The 13,387-nt window shown below is 37.7% G+C and overlaps 1 protein-coding gene across 10 annotated transcripts in view; it reads right to left on the bottom strand.

The window, feature by feature from the left end:
- The window catches only part of ADGRL2 (adhesion G protein-coupled receptor L2), a 493,138-nt gene that overhangs the window by 165,544 nt on the left and 314,207 nt on the right, over positions 1 to 13,387 (bottom strand). For all 10 annotated transcript variants that reach the window (XM_090049620.1, XM_090049624.1, XM_090049625.1 and 7 more), the window contains one exon: positions 3,487 to 3,659. In XM_090049620.1, coding sequence (XP_089905746.1) covers positions 3,487 to 3,559 — 73 coding nt within the window. In that variant the 5' untranslated portion in view covers positions 3,560 to 3,659. The remainder of the gene's footprint in view (positions 1 to 3,486; positions 3,660 to 13,387) is intronic.

Raw genomic sequence — 13,387 nt, 5'->3', positions numbered from 1 at the left:
TAGATATTCTTTGTAATTTTTATGCCACAAATTCAGCCCAGCTCCCACCATAAGTGGTATTCCCTACTCTGCCCAATCTGCTGTTGTGCTTTCTGATTCCCATCCTGTGCTCCCTGCCTGATCTGCTGCTCTGCTTTCTGCTTCTTGCCTGGTCTGTTCCTGTTCTTCCTGCCCCCTGCCCAGTCTGCAGCATGCCATACATGGTCTGCCCACACCATTTTGCCCTGATATACATACATAAAAGCAAGAATTCTAGATTCACTTTCAATTTTCCCAATTAAAAATATTTTTAGGAAACAACATATAGTGTGCTTTTCTCAATTGTTCAACTGTTCTCAAGGGCTTTTTTTTTCCTTCTTTGAACTTAAAGAGATTTCTTTGCAATGTTTCTGGCTTACAGAAGGTACTTGTAGTGTACTACACAAGGAATTAAAAAATTAGCCTTAAAGGTCATTATAAATACTTAAATATATACACTTAACTTCCTTCTCATTCCCATTTCTTTGTTTGTCCCCTTGATGGTGTCTCAAACTTATCCATTTACAGTTTCTAGCAGCCTATGATACCCTTAAAGGGTTCCCTAAAGCAAAACCAAACTAATATTGGTCAGCGTTCCAGCAACATATACTCACTGTCTGTAGTTTTCCTTCCAGCTACTAGTACATGACCTTTCCATATTCTCTTTACCTTTGAGGAGGGGGAGGTAAAGAGGGGGGGAGCTGCTTAAAAAGCAAAATCCCTTAGTCTAATGCATAAAACCCCCCCCCCAAACTTCTCTTAATTTTAGATGCGATTCCTGCCTTAGTCAGTGATACTTCAGATAAAGCTGAAGCCTCTTATGAAAACGTTTTTTGATTACTAAACTCCTGAGGGATTAAGGCACCGGGACAACAATGAGGTCTCTACCTTGATAGGGGGAAAAAAATATTATGGGGACTAATGATCCACTGGTTTTCCCTCCAGAACACATCTTAAATGGACAAAAATGTTCAACTACAATAAGGAATTCTGATAGCTGTCTTTTGCCCCCACAAACTGTATGAATTCCTCATAGACAAAACATTTCTATAACAAACTTATGGTCGCTAGGTTCCAAGTAAGAGAATTAGAGATATTTCTATTTCTTGCAAAACTTAGATCCTGTTATTCTAGCCTTTGTACATGGTTATACTTCCAGGCATGAAGTGATACTAAAGCATGCTGCACTTGGCATCCCTTATTACTGAAGCAGAAGGCAATGCAATCTTGTGTAAGTCTAATAATGCCGTATTCATTTTGCTTCTGTGGCTTGAAGCCAACTTATTAATATTCACTTCCAGAATACAGAGCCGTGATATTTCATTTATTTTAAGAATTTACAATTATTTTGGTATGATTCTGTTAGCTGCCGCTCCCAATTTCTTCTTCTGTTTCTTTCAGCTGAAGTGAATCTGGTATAGGACTTTGAAGAAACTGAATTCAGAACAGCAGCATCAAAAGATTGCTACTGGCTACTAGAAGAAAGAAAAATGCAGGCAGAACAAAATTAATTTAAAATGTTACAAATGAAAACAAAAATTAGCTTTCTGTGAATAGTGAAAATTCAGTCTAAGGAAGCTTTCATTTGAATTTTTCCTGCCCAAACCAAGCAGATTTGATACCTGTTGCAACAAACTGGTCATTATCTCTATAAATTAATAAGCAAAAAAAAATTACTGTTACATATACATCTCTTCCTCTCTTTCTGTATTTTTACCTCCCATATATTGCTAAACTCCAATAAAGACAAATTTTAATATTTTAAAAGCAACAACATTTTAGAACTGCGATAAGGTACCTTTAAGTGGAAAAGACATAAAATGGAAAAAAATGAAAGCCCTATTTACTACTTCTATATTTTAACTGTTTTTCTAAACTAGGTCCTTCATTCTGGCAAGAAAAAATAATTTTTGCACTAAACAATAATTATCCAAACTGTTTAGCTATATATCTAAAAAAAAATATATCAGCATCCAAAAAGCTGCAAGTTAACTTTTTTATTCTCCTTAGTTTGCTAAGCGGGTGAACAATATTTTCTCTCTTCCCTACAGAGGTTTGGCTTTTCGATGAAAATAAGATTCCACTCAAGAATAAATACATCATGGAAATATATACGAATAGTTAACACCTAATAAAACCCTAGAAGATTAAGGGGTACTCTTCAGGGAGTTTGTTTTCAACAAGATATTTCCGCTCAACAGGGGGATGTTTAAAGCCAATTCAGGTAAAACTAGATGTTTGAATACTCTTTCAAGAATTCTTGTATGCTGTGATATCTACATGGATATTACTGATATATTTGAGAAAAATGTGCTTGTCAATCAAGCCCCAGGTTCAAGCATTAGAGGAAAATAAATGTTTAAAGAAACAGATATTTAATTAAGGGACTTTTATAAAATAGTTTAAGCTTCCATTAGTTTTGAGAGAATTTTTTTTAACCATATTCGATTTTCCTGAATTGTGTGTAGACATTTGGCCTATAAATTCAGAGTATTTTTACATTAAGAGATCCATACATACACTGCATATGTGATAAGCTCACAAACTACAGAAGCACTGCAAATTACACTAAAACACTCTTCAAAATCTTTCAGTGACAGTTATCTGATTCAGTGGATGAATGATATTAAAGGGAGAATGTGCACTACAAATAACCTAAAAGAATTTTAAAGTATTTTGGACACTATTCTTAGCCCAAACTCCCCTGTGACTATTAGTACTACACACACACACACACACACACACACACACAAACATTCAAAATGAATGGAGGGGGGGTGCGCACGTGCTTTCCTATTCTTTTGAAGTGTTCCCTTCCCCTGTTATTGAGTAAAAGAACACCCAGAACACCAGAGGGGATGAAACTGCTTATACAACAGATAATACACGACATAAAAGTTTTAAAAACAGTTTATACTCAAGCTATATAAGGCTTCATATGGAAAAGGGAAACAAGCAGAAGATTTAAGGGGATGGGGTTCCTTTCAGTTTCATTCGCACAAGTCTGAAACATACACCACTGATTTTAATGAAATATTTGCAATTTTATTTCCATCAAACCAGCAGACAAAAGTAAAATAGATGTTTCAACTGCAGCTTTTAGTTTTGTTAGAACATATTTGAATCACCTGGTATCATTTATGTAATTTGTAATTTATTTGTGCTCAAGGACAGTATTAGAGAGAAGACTTACCCATCAAATAAAGTATTGTCCCATTGTCTAAACACCGCATTTTGGTATCTTTACATCATATGATATATTACATATTTTAATGTCTATTTTGTTTTTATACAAATCATTTGGACTCTCATAGCTAACTTAGAATGAGACAGGTAGCACTTAATTGATTCCTGTTAGGGAGGTATCCTAAAACTAATGAGCAATCTAAAAGCAACATGCATATTAAAATAACAGAGTAGGCGTTTCATCTGAAATGTGCATGAAATATAAATATATATATCTCTTACCTTCTGTACACTGTAGGAAGCTAATTATGAGAAGAAACCAAAAACTTTGCATTCTGCAACCAGAAGACACCATTATTGATCCCTTTAAGTATTTTCTTTGTATTCCTTAATGAATCCAGTTATAAATGCCCAGCATCATCGAAGCCAGTGGTTTGCATCACTGATCTTCATACCTGCAAAAGAAAAGTCAGGGAAGGGGAAGGGGAAAAAAAAGTCCATCAATAACTACTTACTTGCAAATTTAAAAAACACAATATATAAACAAACAAAATATGCACACAGAATATGAAATTTTAGTTGATGTCAATAAAAAAAAATCTTAACAAAAACAAAGCTGGTAGGTGTGTTGGATCTGAGACCTCAAAGTCAGTGATCATACAGAATCCAAAAAAACAAAATGCAGTGAATTTTAAAGTGTGAATGTAATTAGTCTGCTTGAGCACAGACACCATGAAGATAAGGAAATGAACTTACAGATTAGAGTTAAATGACACTATACCTTGCACAACACAGCCACAAAAAAAAACAGATACATGTGCAGAGAAAGATACAGCTCAACAATAACATTTTGCAAGAAAAATTCTGCAGGACTTCTCTTGCTATGGCTCCCTTTTACTCCATTGCCCACAGTAGTGCCACCTTTTATTTTATACATAATTCTGCCTCCTTGGACAAAAAGCAAAAGCAGCAAAATTGCCGTTAAAATAACCATTTGTTGGGGAACCGCCAGCTCTCTTGATTACAAGATCAAGGTGAAAAACTTGCATACACATTATTAGCATGTATCTGCAGTGATACATAATGACTATTACACTTGTCCAACTCAAAACTGGTGTTACTGAATTAGGCTTAGGGTGAGACAGAACCTTCCTTCTTTGACCAGCCACCTGAATACAAGGTACATCTTTTTTTCATAGCTAGCTGTATAAGCTATAAAATGCTCCAATCAACATTGTTAGAAAGTTAAAGAAGAAAAATATTGGTGTGACCCTGAAGCTGAGATTCTAGTATGAATGGGCTGAAGAACTACACCTCAGAACATATGAGTACTAATGTACACCTGAAAAATTTCACTTATAGATCAAACAGTGGAGTTTCCTCAGTCAGACAGGATCATATTTTCAAACTTGGGGAGCTGATTTTCTAAAACTCCACACACCACATGTCCTTTCTCTTCTCTTCTAGGTACACAGGAAGCTGAAGCCGAAAGCAGCAAAATCACTGAAGCCAATCAGAGGGTGACAACTAGCGCACCCAGAGTGTGTCATGGTCCGTTTGAAACCAGTCACAATTTGTCCAAGGGTAGCGAATGAATGGATTTTCAGAAGTTTGTTAAAGACAAAGAATTAGATCCTTGATACAATGACTTTGATTCAAAGTCACTATATAAATACTTATTAATGACTGTGATACTACTCAGTGGAAATGCAGTGAGCCAGTTTCAGCTCAAAGCTATTACAGGAGGCAATGAAATTGGGTATATTTAGGGCTTGAAATAATCTATTTATTTGATTTTTAAAGAGCAGTGGAAAATTATCCCTAGTAAGTATAAAAGCCTTGTGCCAATAATTTCTGCAAATTTTAGACTCTATTTAAAAAAAAACACCCTAATCTTTACAGGTTGAGAATGCTAATCAAATTAATGTTTTCTTCCAATTTCTGTAGACAGTCTGTATTAAATGCATTGCATGTTGCTGCTCAAAAGCAGCACTAATAAATATTCTGCTTTGTCAAACAGTGGAACTAGTATAATTTTTCTCCATTTCAGAAACATAGTTTTGCAGACAGCTGTGCTTCCCTCGGCAAAATACTGCCACCGCTAGTCCACAAGACCTGTACACTTGCATTGGTTCCGAGTACAGGAAGATAATGAAACTACAGCATGACACAAATTATATTACTAACCAAGTATACTGCTTTATCGTGGAGGTGGCATTAATGGCAATGCCACTTCACAGCTGGAATATTTCCCACATACCTCTTGGAGGATGCAAGATTTGTACAGTCTCACATACAAGCAAATGAAGAAAAACTAGAATTCTGAGCTTATAGCAAAGAAGGCTCTTTCGCTGCAATTTGCAAATAAAGCTGACAATGTCCTGACGCACAGCAGTAAGACCATCAAATATGTTTCAACAAAGAACAGCTATGCGTACCTCTGCAGTGGAAAAGTGCAGGACAAACGCAGGGTAGCTCCTCCCTGGCACAATATCTAAAGATGAAAGTTCCATCATCAGTTAATCTAGTGGTGATACGCAGCTGCTGCAGGAGTATCTTTAAGCAGACAGAAAGGAGTCATATTTTGTCTCCCAGTCTTTCACCCTGAGCTGGGAGGTTTCTACATATTGAAAAATCTAAAATCCACACAGCAATCTTATTTTCAGCTGCAGTATGTTCTAAGGAGTTCCTGCTGAGTACAGACACAAGCACTGCTACAAAGTCATCTAAAAAATTGGGGACTGTCCCACAGAAAGCCCAAAGAGAATTTAGATTTATTTTTTACATGTTGGACCCAAAAGGCAAATCACTGAACTATTTCACACACTATAGACTGCTCAATATGATTTGTACAAGCAATTAGAATAATTTGAGAGACTGGATGAGGCACAATAATGGCTACAAGTGAAATTAAGTCACCCTTTTGATTGCTCCCAGGATGTCCAGAGGATTCTGACTTCCTGAGATTTAGTTTTAATGGCTTTTTTTATTTCTATAACATAATATGGGCTTAGTTAAATGCACAAATTTTCAGAAGTTTCTGTCTCCCTTACTCTGTACTTTGTCACCCTTCACCTCAGCACGTTCTTATTGGTGAGGAACAAGGAAAGACTCAGAGCACTGTTAGGATTGATTATCACTTTCTAGGAAACAGCTGCCAAGATAGGGGAAGCAATGGCAAAGATAAAAATAACAAGAGTGAAATAGAGAGAGTTATTAGGCTTATTTAATATATCCTAATGTCCAATAATAGTTTCTGGAAATGGTTTGAAGATGTTTCTAGGATACCTTAGAAAACAATTCTCCAGCTGAGGATGCAAAGAAAAAAAAAAAAGAAAGAAATATTTATAGTGTTCTAGTGTAGGGTGAAATAAAATTTGACTCAATCTGCTGCCAAGAACGTCAAAGAGAACTAATCAGGTAACTATCAAACTATCAAGAAAATGTGTTTCCAAAAGGCCAGAAAATAATTCAAATGCAGTTTGAAAACTAGTACAGGAGATTGCTGTTTTGTTTTAAATAAAAAATTAACAGCAACTTTTCAATGAGCAAGTTTTAATGAAAGCCCAAATACTTGATAAAAGGCATTTAGCTCAAATATAAAAACATTCCAATTCTGAATCGACTGTTCAGCAGCACAGCAAAACTAATCCTGAAAAAAAATGTTGCCCCAGACACAAGCTGGAGCCAAAGGACACTTGTAGGTATAAATGTTGCTGTCAGCCTCATCTTTCTGACCATGTAATTGCCAGAGATAGGGAGACAGTCATCAGAATCTCACAACAACAACAAAATCCAAACACAAACAAACAAGACAGGAAAAGCCATATTAAGTTACCTCTTTGCAAACAGAAAAGTAGATCATAGCAAATGGTTATCCTGTGCAAATAACTTGTTTCCCCTCAGACTTTAATAAACCTTTTCTCTGGATCACAGACGGCTTAGGCCTGAGAGTGGGGGAGAGAGACTCCCTAGAGCAAAAGGCTGCTTGAATTTCAGAATGCAACAAAAGCTGCCCGGAAAACTTCAGCTGTAACTTAAATCCCTACCTCTGAGCTATATTGTAGTCTCTCACAGAGAAGCCCGAGCTGGAAACTGAGAGGTTCACCTTGTGAAGCTGCCTTTGCATATTTTTTGTTGAAGGAGGGTAGAACAGGAGCAGTAAAAAGGACTTGAGCATTCAAACGTGCAGAGCAAAGGTACTCGTAATTTCTTAGATCTCTGTGAGAGCTCTGGTCCTAGCCCTGCATATCCAAAAATCTCTCTATAGCTCCTCTGTACTGCTGCAACATCCTACCCTAGCTTCATTGCTCCTGCAAAACATATACTACTGTTGCCAGCTCTCCCCACCAATGATGATCAGTAGCTTCCCAGAGACAAGAAACACTTCAAAATATGGATCCTGAACTCACTAGGCCAGGAGGTGAACATTTTTCTGAGAGGCATTATGCTTTAGAGCCTCTACCCACAAATTTTCTTGGAGCCAAATGCTAATGGTGTTTTTTTTAGAGGTCCTAAATACCAAACAATTATCTCTCCTCCCTTTTCCTGTTCCATCAGGCTTTACAACCACTTAAAACACTGGGGAGCACAGGAGCTGTATACAAATAAGGTGTTTGTTTTGGGGGATTTTTTTGATGAACAGCTTTCAAGACTCCTAATACTGATGCAAGCTAGTACTCTGCAGTTATATCAGCCATCTTTTTGCATACTGCAATTAAGTTACAGTATCCCTAATAAAGGCAAATAAGAATTAGACCAGCTTTACAGATGGATAAGGTAAAATGCAAAAAAGGCAAAATGAATTAAGCAAGGTCATACACTGCACAGTCAAAGATTAGGAGCAGAATCCTAGAGGCACTAGGGTTACATGCACTACACTGGCCTGCATACAACTGTCATCACCTTTTGTAACTCAATCTATGAACTAAAAATAATAAGATACCTAAGAAGTGTGGGGAAGCAAAGATGAGCGGAGACATATTTACAGAATGTAATACACTACCTAGTCTCCACCAAAACCTTGTGTCCATAAGCTTTCTAGTCAAAAGGTTAACAGTTTTAGAAAAATGACGATTAAATATCGTATAATTATGTCATGTAAAAATCCAATTAAAGCACTGCTCCTACTGAAACCTTCCTCTAAGCTTCACTAGTGAAATATTGAAACACGACTTGATATTGGTTTACGGTCTAACAGCCTCTGTTTTACACTTTGCTTAACAATGTAAGAGGTAGGTATCATTTTCAATATGTAACTTATTTACATTTACTAAATACTGTACACTTGAATATTCAGAAAATGCCTAAACCATAAGACACCAACTGGATAAACTTCCTCAGGCTGATGAAGCCTTTTAAACCCAAAAGCCTGCTTAAATACTTTTTTCCCAGCTATTTAAGTTGGTCTAATAAAAGATATCAGCTTCACCCAAAGAACCTTGTCTGCCTGTGTCCTTAGAACAACACAGCTACAACCTATACCCCCTAAACCAGAAGGAGGTGATTTAAATGGAAAGAGAATGTTTTACATTAATGACAGAAAAGCTGTATCAAATCTTTTTATTTGCAAGGCTTTGTTAAACTAGGAGACAGACAATATGCAGCTCTCCTGTAAATGGAATTGCTTTAAATACTATGGTAAGTGGTCAACCTATAATCGGTTTCCAATTAAAAATCTTGTTAACAGAAGGACACAAAAAAGGAAGGCTAAATCTTCTCCAGCTAAAATTAGTTAACAAATACTAATATTCCATTAAAAACATTGCAGCCTTACAGATACACCCTCACCCTCCCCCCCCGAAGTCTTAACTGGAGCTCTATACTAAGCAATCCCCATTGATTAACACTTTGAACACTGATTTCTAAAAACCAAACATCTCTGAGCAACACAGAAGGAATGCAGTTCTAGGGAAGGGAACAGCACAGTAAGAACAAGACCTGACCAAGGTCACCCAGTCTTGCAACTAAAAAGTAATTTCTATGCACTCAGCTTAATTTCTGTCACTCTGAAGTGATACACCAATGCTTCTGCAAAGCCTGAAACAGTGTGGGGTAAATATACATGTATCCTAAATCTAACCTGAAACAGAGATCACAAAAATCAACCCTCTGGTAATTGCTACAGCACAACCCCAAAAGCAAGATCTACCCCCCTTGCAAGTAGCAACGCTTAATACAATACTTAATAGTTTAACGTTACAATTTAGCCCAACAATAGGCAACTCCATAGTCTGCCATTATTTAGTTATAGTGGGATTTAATTTTAAAAATATAAAAGGTTTTCATTTTTGATCAGAGTTCCTATTTGGTTTGGCTTCATTATTGTGTTATCAGATTTTTATATATAGTCTATACTGAGTTCCTTTCCTGACGGGCTAGCATTGCCCCTTCTTGTTAAGACAGGATAAAGCCTGGGCACTCTAGGAAGTTTTCATTCAATAAGCCAGCAAAGTAAACCTTTGCTAGTGTTAATCAGAAAAGCTTTTTAGCTCCAGGCATTCTCCTTTTGCCAAGTTTGTATTTCTCTTTTTTGCCTCTCTCAGATGCTCTGAATCATGGGGGCTGCCCCATACTCATTATATTATTCCTCCATTTCATTTCAGTTGACACTACATCACTAAGTCACTACACTTCAAACTGAAATAGTTAAGCTTAAGTCTTTTTAACATTTTTGGCCTCAGTGTCACTGAATCTTGCTGGTACCTTAATGATAAATCCCTAGTACATGAAGAACAGGAGACGGGAAGAGATTCTTTAAGTCAATTACAACTGTTATCGGCTGTAATATCTTAGTGTCATGCTGAGCATGTTAAATATGCTGATCGCTTTGGACACCAGAGGCACAGTCTGAGGCTGTTTGGCATTCTCTTCATTAAAGAATCCTAGGCTGCTGAAAGTGCAAAACAAATAGCTCTCATTTTCAAATCTATGTAGGATAGATTTTATGAACATCAAAAATAAACAAGAAAATAATGAATAGCTATAAAAAACATGTAACCACATGACAAACCAAAGAAACAATCAAAGGGCTAAAGAAAATTCAAAGGCTTTTCAAACATCTCACAAAAGGGAAATCCTCAGAATAATCCATTTATTTAAAAAGCTATCATTCCTTTCAGTTGAAAAAAACACTAGTCTAATATCAACAGGAGACACTGTAGTCCTGTAAGACAGTAAACTGTTTGCTGACAGTCTTGACAAGGCTTTGCAAAGGCCCATTTTGCTGAAAGATATTATGCCGCTTGGTCGAATTCTTTTCTCAACTAGTTGTTTTTCACAGCAAATAATCTGTTTGAAGTAGAGGTAGACAAAAACAAAAAACAAAAAAAAAAAGGTTGGGACTGTGATCAAACATGCCTGTACCTCTCGAATGGATGTCACGTGATCCTTTGGATAGCTCACAGCAAGAATTTTAACACAGTTGGTATGCTTTATGACCTTCCCTCACTTGGCATAAGGCCAGAGAAAAATGCTCATATTAAAGAAAAAGGGAGGTTCATACATGCCTTTCATAGCTGACAGAAGTAAATGACATCAGACTAGAAACCACGTATCCAACAAAGAGCAAAAAACAACAGTCTAACAAAAGTTTAAAGAATGGACAAAAACTCATATCTTGACCACATTTTGTAATTAGGCTAAATATAATCTTGAGGCCCCAACACTGTAACTCATTACAGCTAGGTCAGGGGATACCCATGCTCTAACTAACCTGATCCTCCACTGTACGTGTTGATGTGCCTGTACAAATGCTGGAAGCACACTGCATCTGTGGATTCTTTTTAGATATTTGCACATGGATAACTGTTGAATGACTATGTAAAAGAGCCACCCACTTTCACAGCTTTCTAAAGCATATTAGATCTTAATTTTGCCCTTCCACACATTATGTTGGTGATAAATTTCTACAGAATGCATACAACATACACAATGTTGTTCATAGTTCTTACTAGGCCTGTAAAAAGCAGCAAGTATTCAATTGGGATTCAGCCAATTCAAGGGAAAGTGATTTGAAAACAGACCTTATGATGAGAGGCTGAGAGCCATGGGACTCTTCAGCCTGGAAAAGCACAGGCTCAGGGGTGATCTGGTGGCTACCTGTAAGTTTATGAAGGGGGCTCACCAGGATCTGGGGGAACATCCGTTCTCCAGAGCACCCCAGGGGATGACAAGCTCGAATGGTCACAAATTCCTCCATGACCATTTCAGGCTGGACATAAGGAAGAACTTCTTTACTGTCCGAGCTTCCACTGGAGGTGGTTCAAGCACCTACTTCGAACACTTTCAAGAGAAATTTGGATCCTATGACCCCTGCTGACTTCCTGCCGCTGGGGCAGGGGGGTGGACTCAGTGATCTTCTGTGGTCCCTTCCAGCCCTAATGTCTATGACATCTATTAAATCGATGATTTGAATCACTGTCCCACTTCAATTCAGATTCAGAGATTTGGCCACTGAAGCTTCGGACAGGCCTAACATAGGCGGTGAGAGAGCGAGGAAGTGAGGTTGGGGTACACCCTGCCCCCCACCCTCCCATGCCCACTGACCGTTCTTGTTGCAGCTGACACCAGTCATTCCTGGGGCCGCTGCAGCAGTGACCAGGGTGACTGCAGACAAACTGCACCACGTGCTGCAACGCATCCTGCGCTGCCTGGAGATCTGCTTGCTGCCATTCTGCCCAGGCCCTGCTGCAGTGGCCCTGGGAGCCCCTGACACCAGCTGCCTGCACCACAGCACAGCCTGGGAGCTGCGGTGAGTGGGGGCAGGTGGAGCCCAGGCATGGGGGGGCAAGCAGAACACAGCGCAGCCCCGAGAACAGCACCGCTCCCTCTGCCCTAGCCTCACTCCCACCCACACTGCCTCGGGAACCTATCCCTATTTGTTAGATTATAAAGTGGGTTCACTTTACGTGAGGGAAACCTGCATAGCCTATGGCCAAATCGCTGAATTGGCCTCGAATTTCTCCAAATTGATTTGGAGGCTTTCAATTCAATGTTGACCTCTTAATGGGCCTTCCGATTCAATTCAGATTTGGAGATTCGGCCACATCTCCTCCAAATCGAGTTGGCTACCGAAGCTTTACACTACCTTAGTTCTTAGCACAGCTCCATAATGGCAGAAAATCATCTTTGGTTATTTCTTTACTCACAAAACAACTAAGTGGAAAAAAATATTTTTTTAAAAAGACAGTTGTAATATATAAATACACATACACATTACAGTAGATGTAATTAATACCATATCTTGATGCTTAAAGAAGGAATGTGGTTCTAATGTTAACATCTGCAAGATCGTGGCCTAATCACTGTGCACCGAGATATGAAACAAAATCAATGATGACACGTAAATGTAATCTCTTCTGTGTTTGGCTCACTGCACTAATTTTTGACTCATAAATCATTGTTACTAGCCATTCAGTGAATCAATATTGAGATTCCCTCTTGGTCTATTCATATGAGCACCAAATGAAACAATAATGACTCAAGGTCTGTCATGTATTAGATCATCAAAATTATCTAAAGGATTTCTTGGGAGCAATGAGGTAATCTAGGTGAAAAAACAGCAGGTGAGCTTGAAAATAAACATAAAAAACTGTAACTAAATGTAGAAAATGGATGTTACAAGAGAGATCACCCACGATATTTTTTAAAAACTCATCTTTCATCCTGGGCTCAAATATTAATATTTACCAAAGAATCACAATAATCCACATTTTACAGGAAAACTTTTATATTAAGTTTTTTTAATTATACTTTGAAACATGCAGCCCTTCAGTATCTATTTTTTTCAAGCACCCCCTTTCCTCCATAAGCTGTTTCTTTTAAAAGCACCATTAATATTACTATGACCAGAAATCTTCACTTTCTTACTATGGCTGCAGTGCCCAAGTGCTCCAAAGGACCACAGATTAACCAACCAAACTAACAAAACTAAACCTGTAGAGAAACTAAAAAACCAACTACACTTGTAGACAGCTTTCCATAAAATGATCTTCTCCAAACAGTTTACAAGTCATTTAATTATATAAAAAGTAGTAGAACACCTCTTGGCAGACAAACATGAAAACTGTTGTACACTCACCAGCATCCCGCATACACTCAGAAGCCACGATGCTATTACTATCTCTGATAGTAATAAGAAAGAACAGGAGAGGAGAAAAATGTTAGTCAGGACAAATGCCTT

This window comes from Crocodylus siamensis, chromosome 5 (assembly GCF_052110815.1).
Source record: "Crocodylus siamensis isolate JL-2025a chromosome 5, ASM5211081v1, whole genome shotgun sequence".
Taxonomy (NCBI): domain Eukaryota; kingdom Metazoa; phylum Chordata; order Crocodylia; family Crocodylidae; genus Crocodylus; species Crocodylus siamensis.
This window is presented reverse-complemented; position numbering and strand designations above follow the sequence as displayed.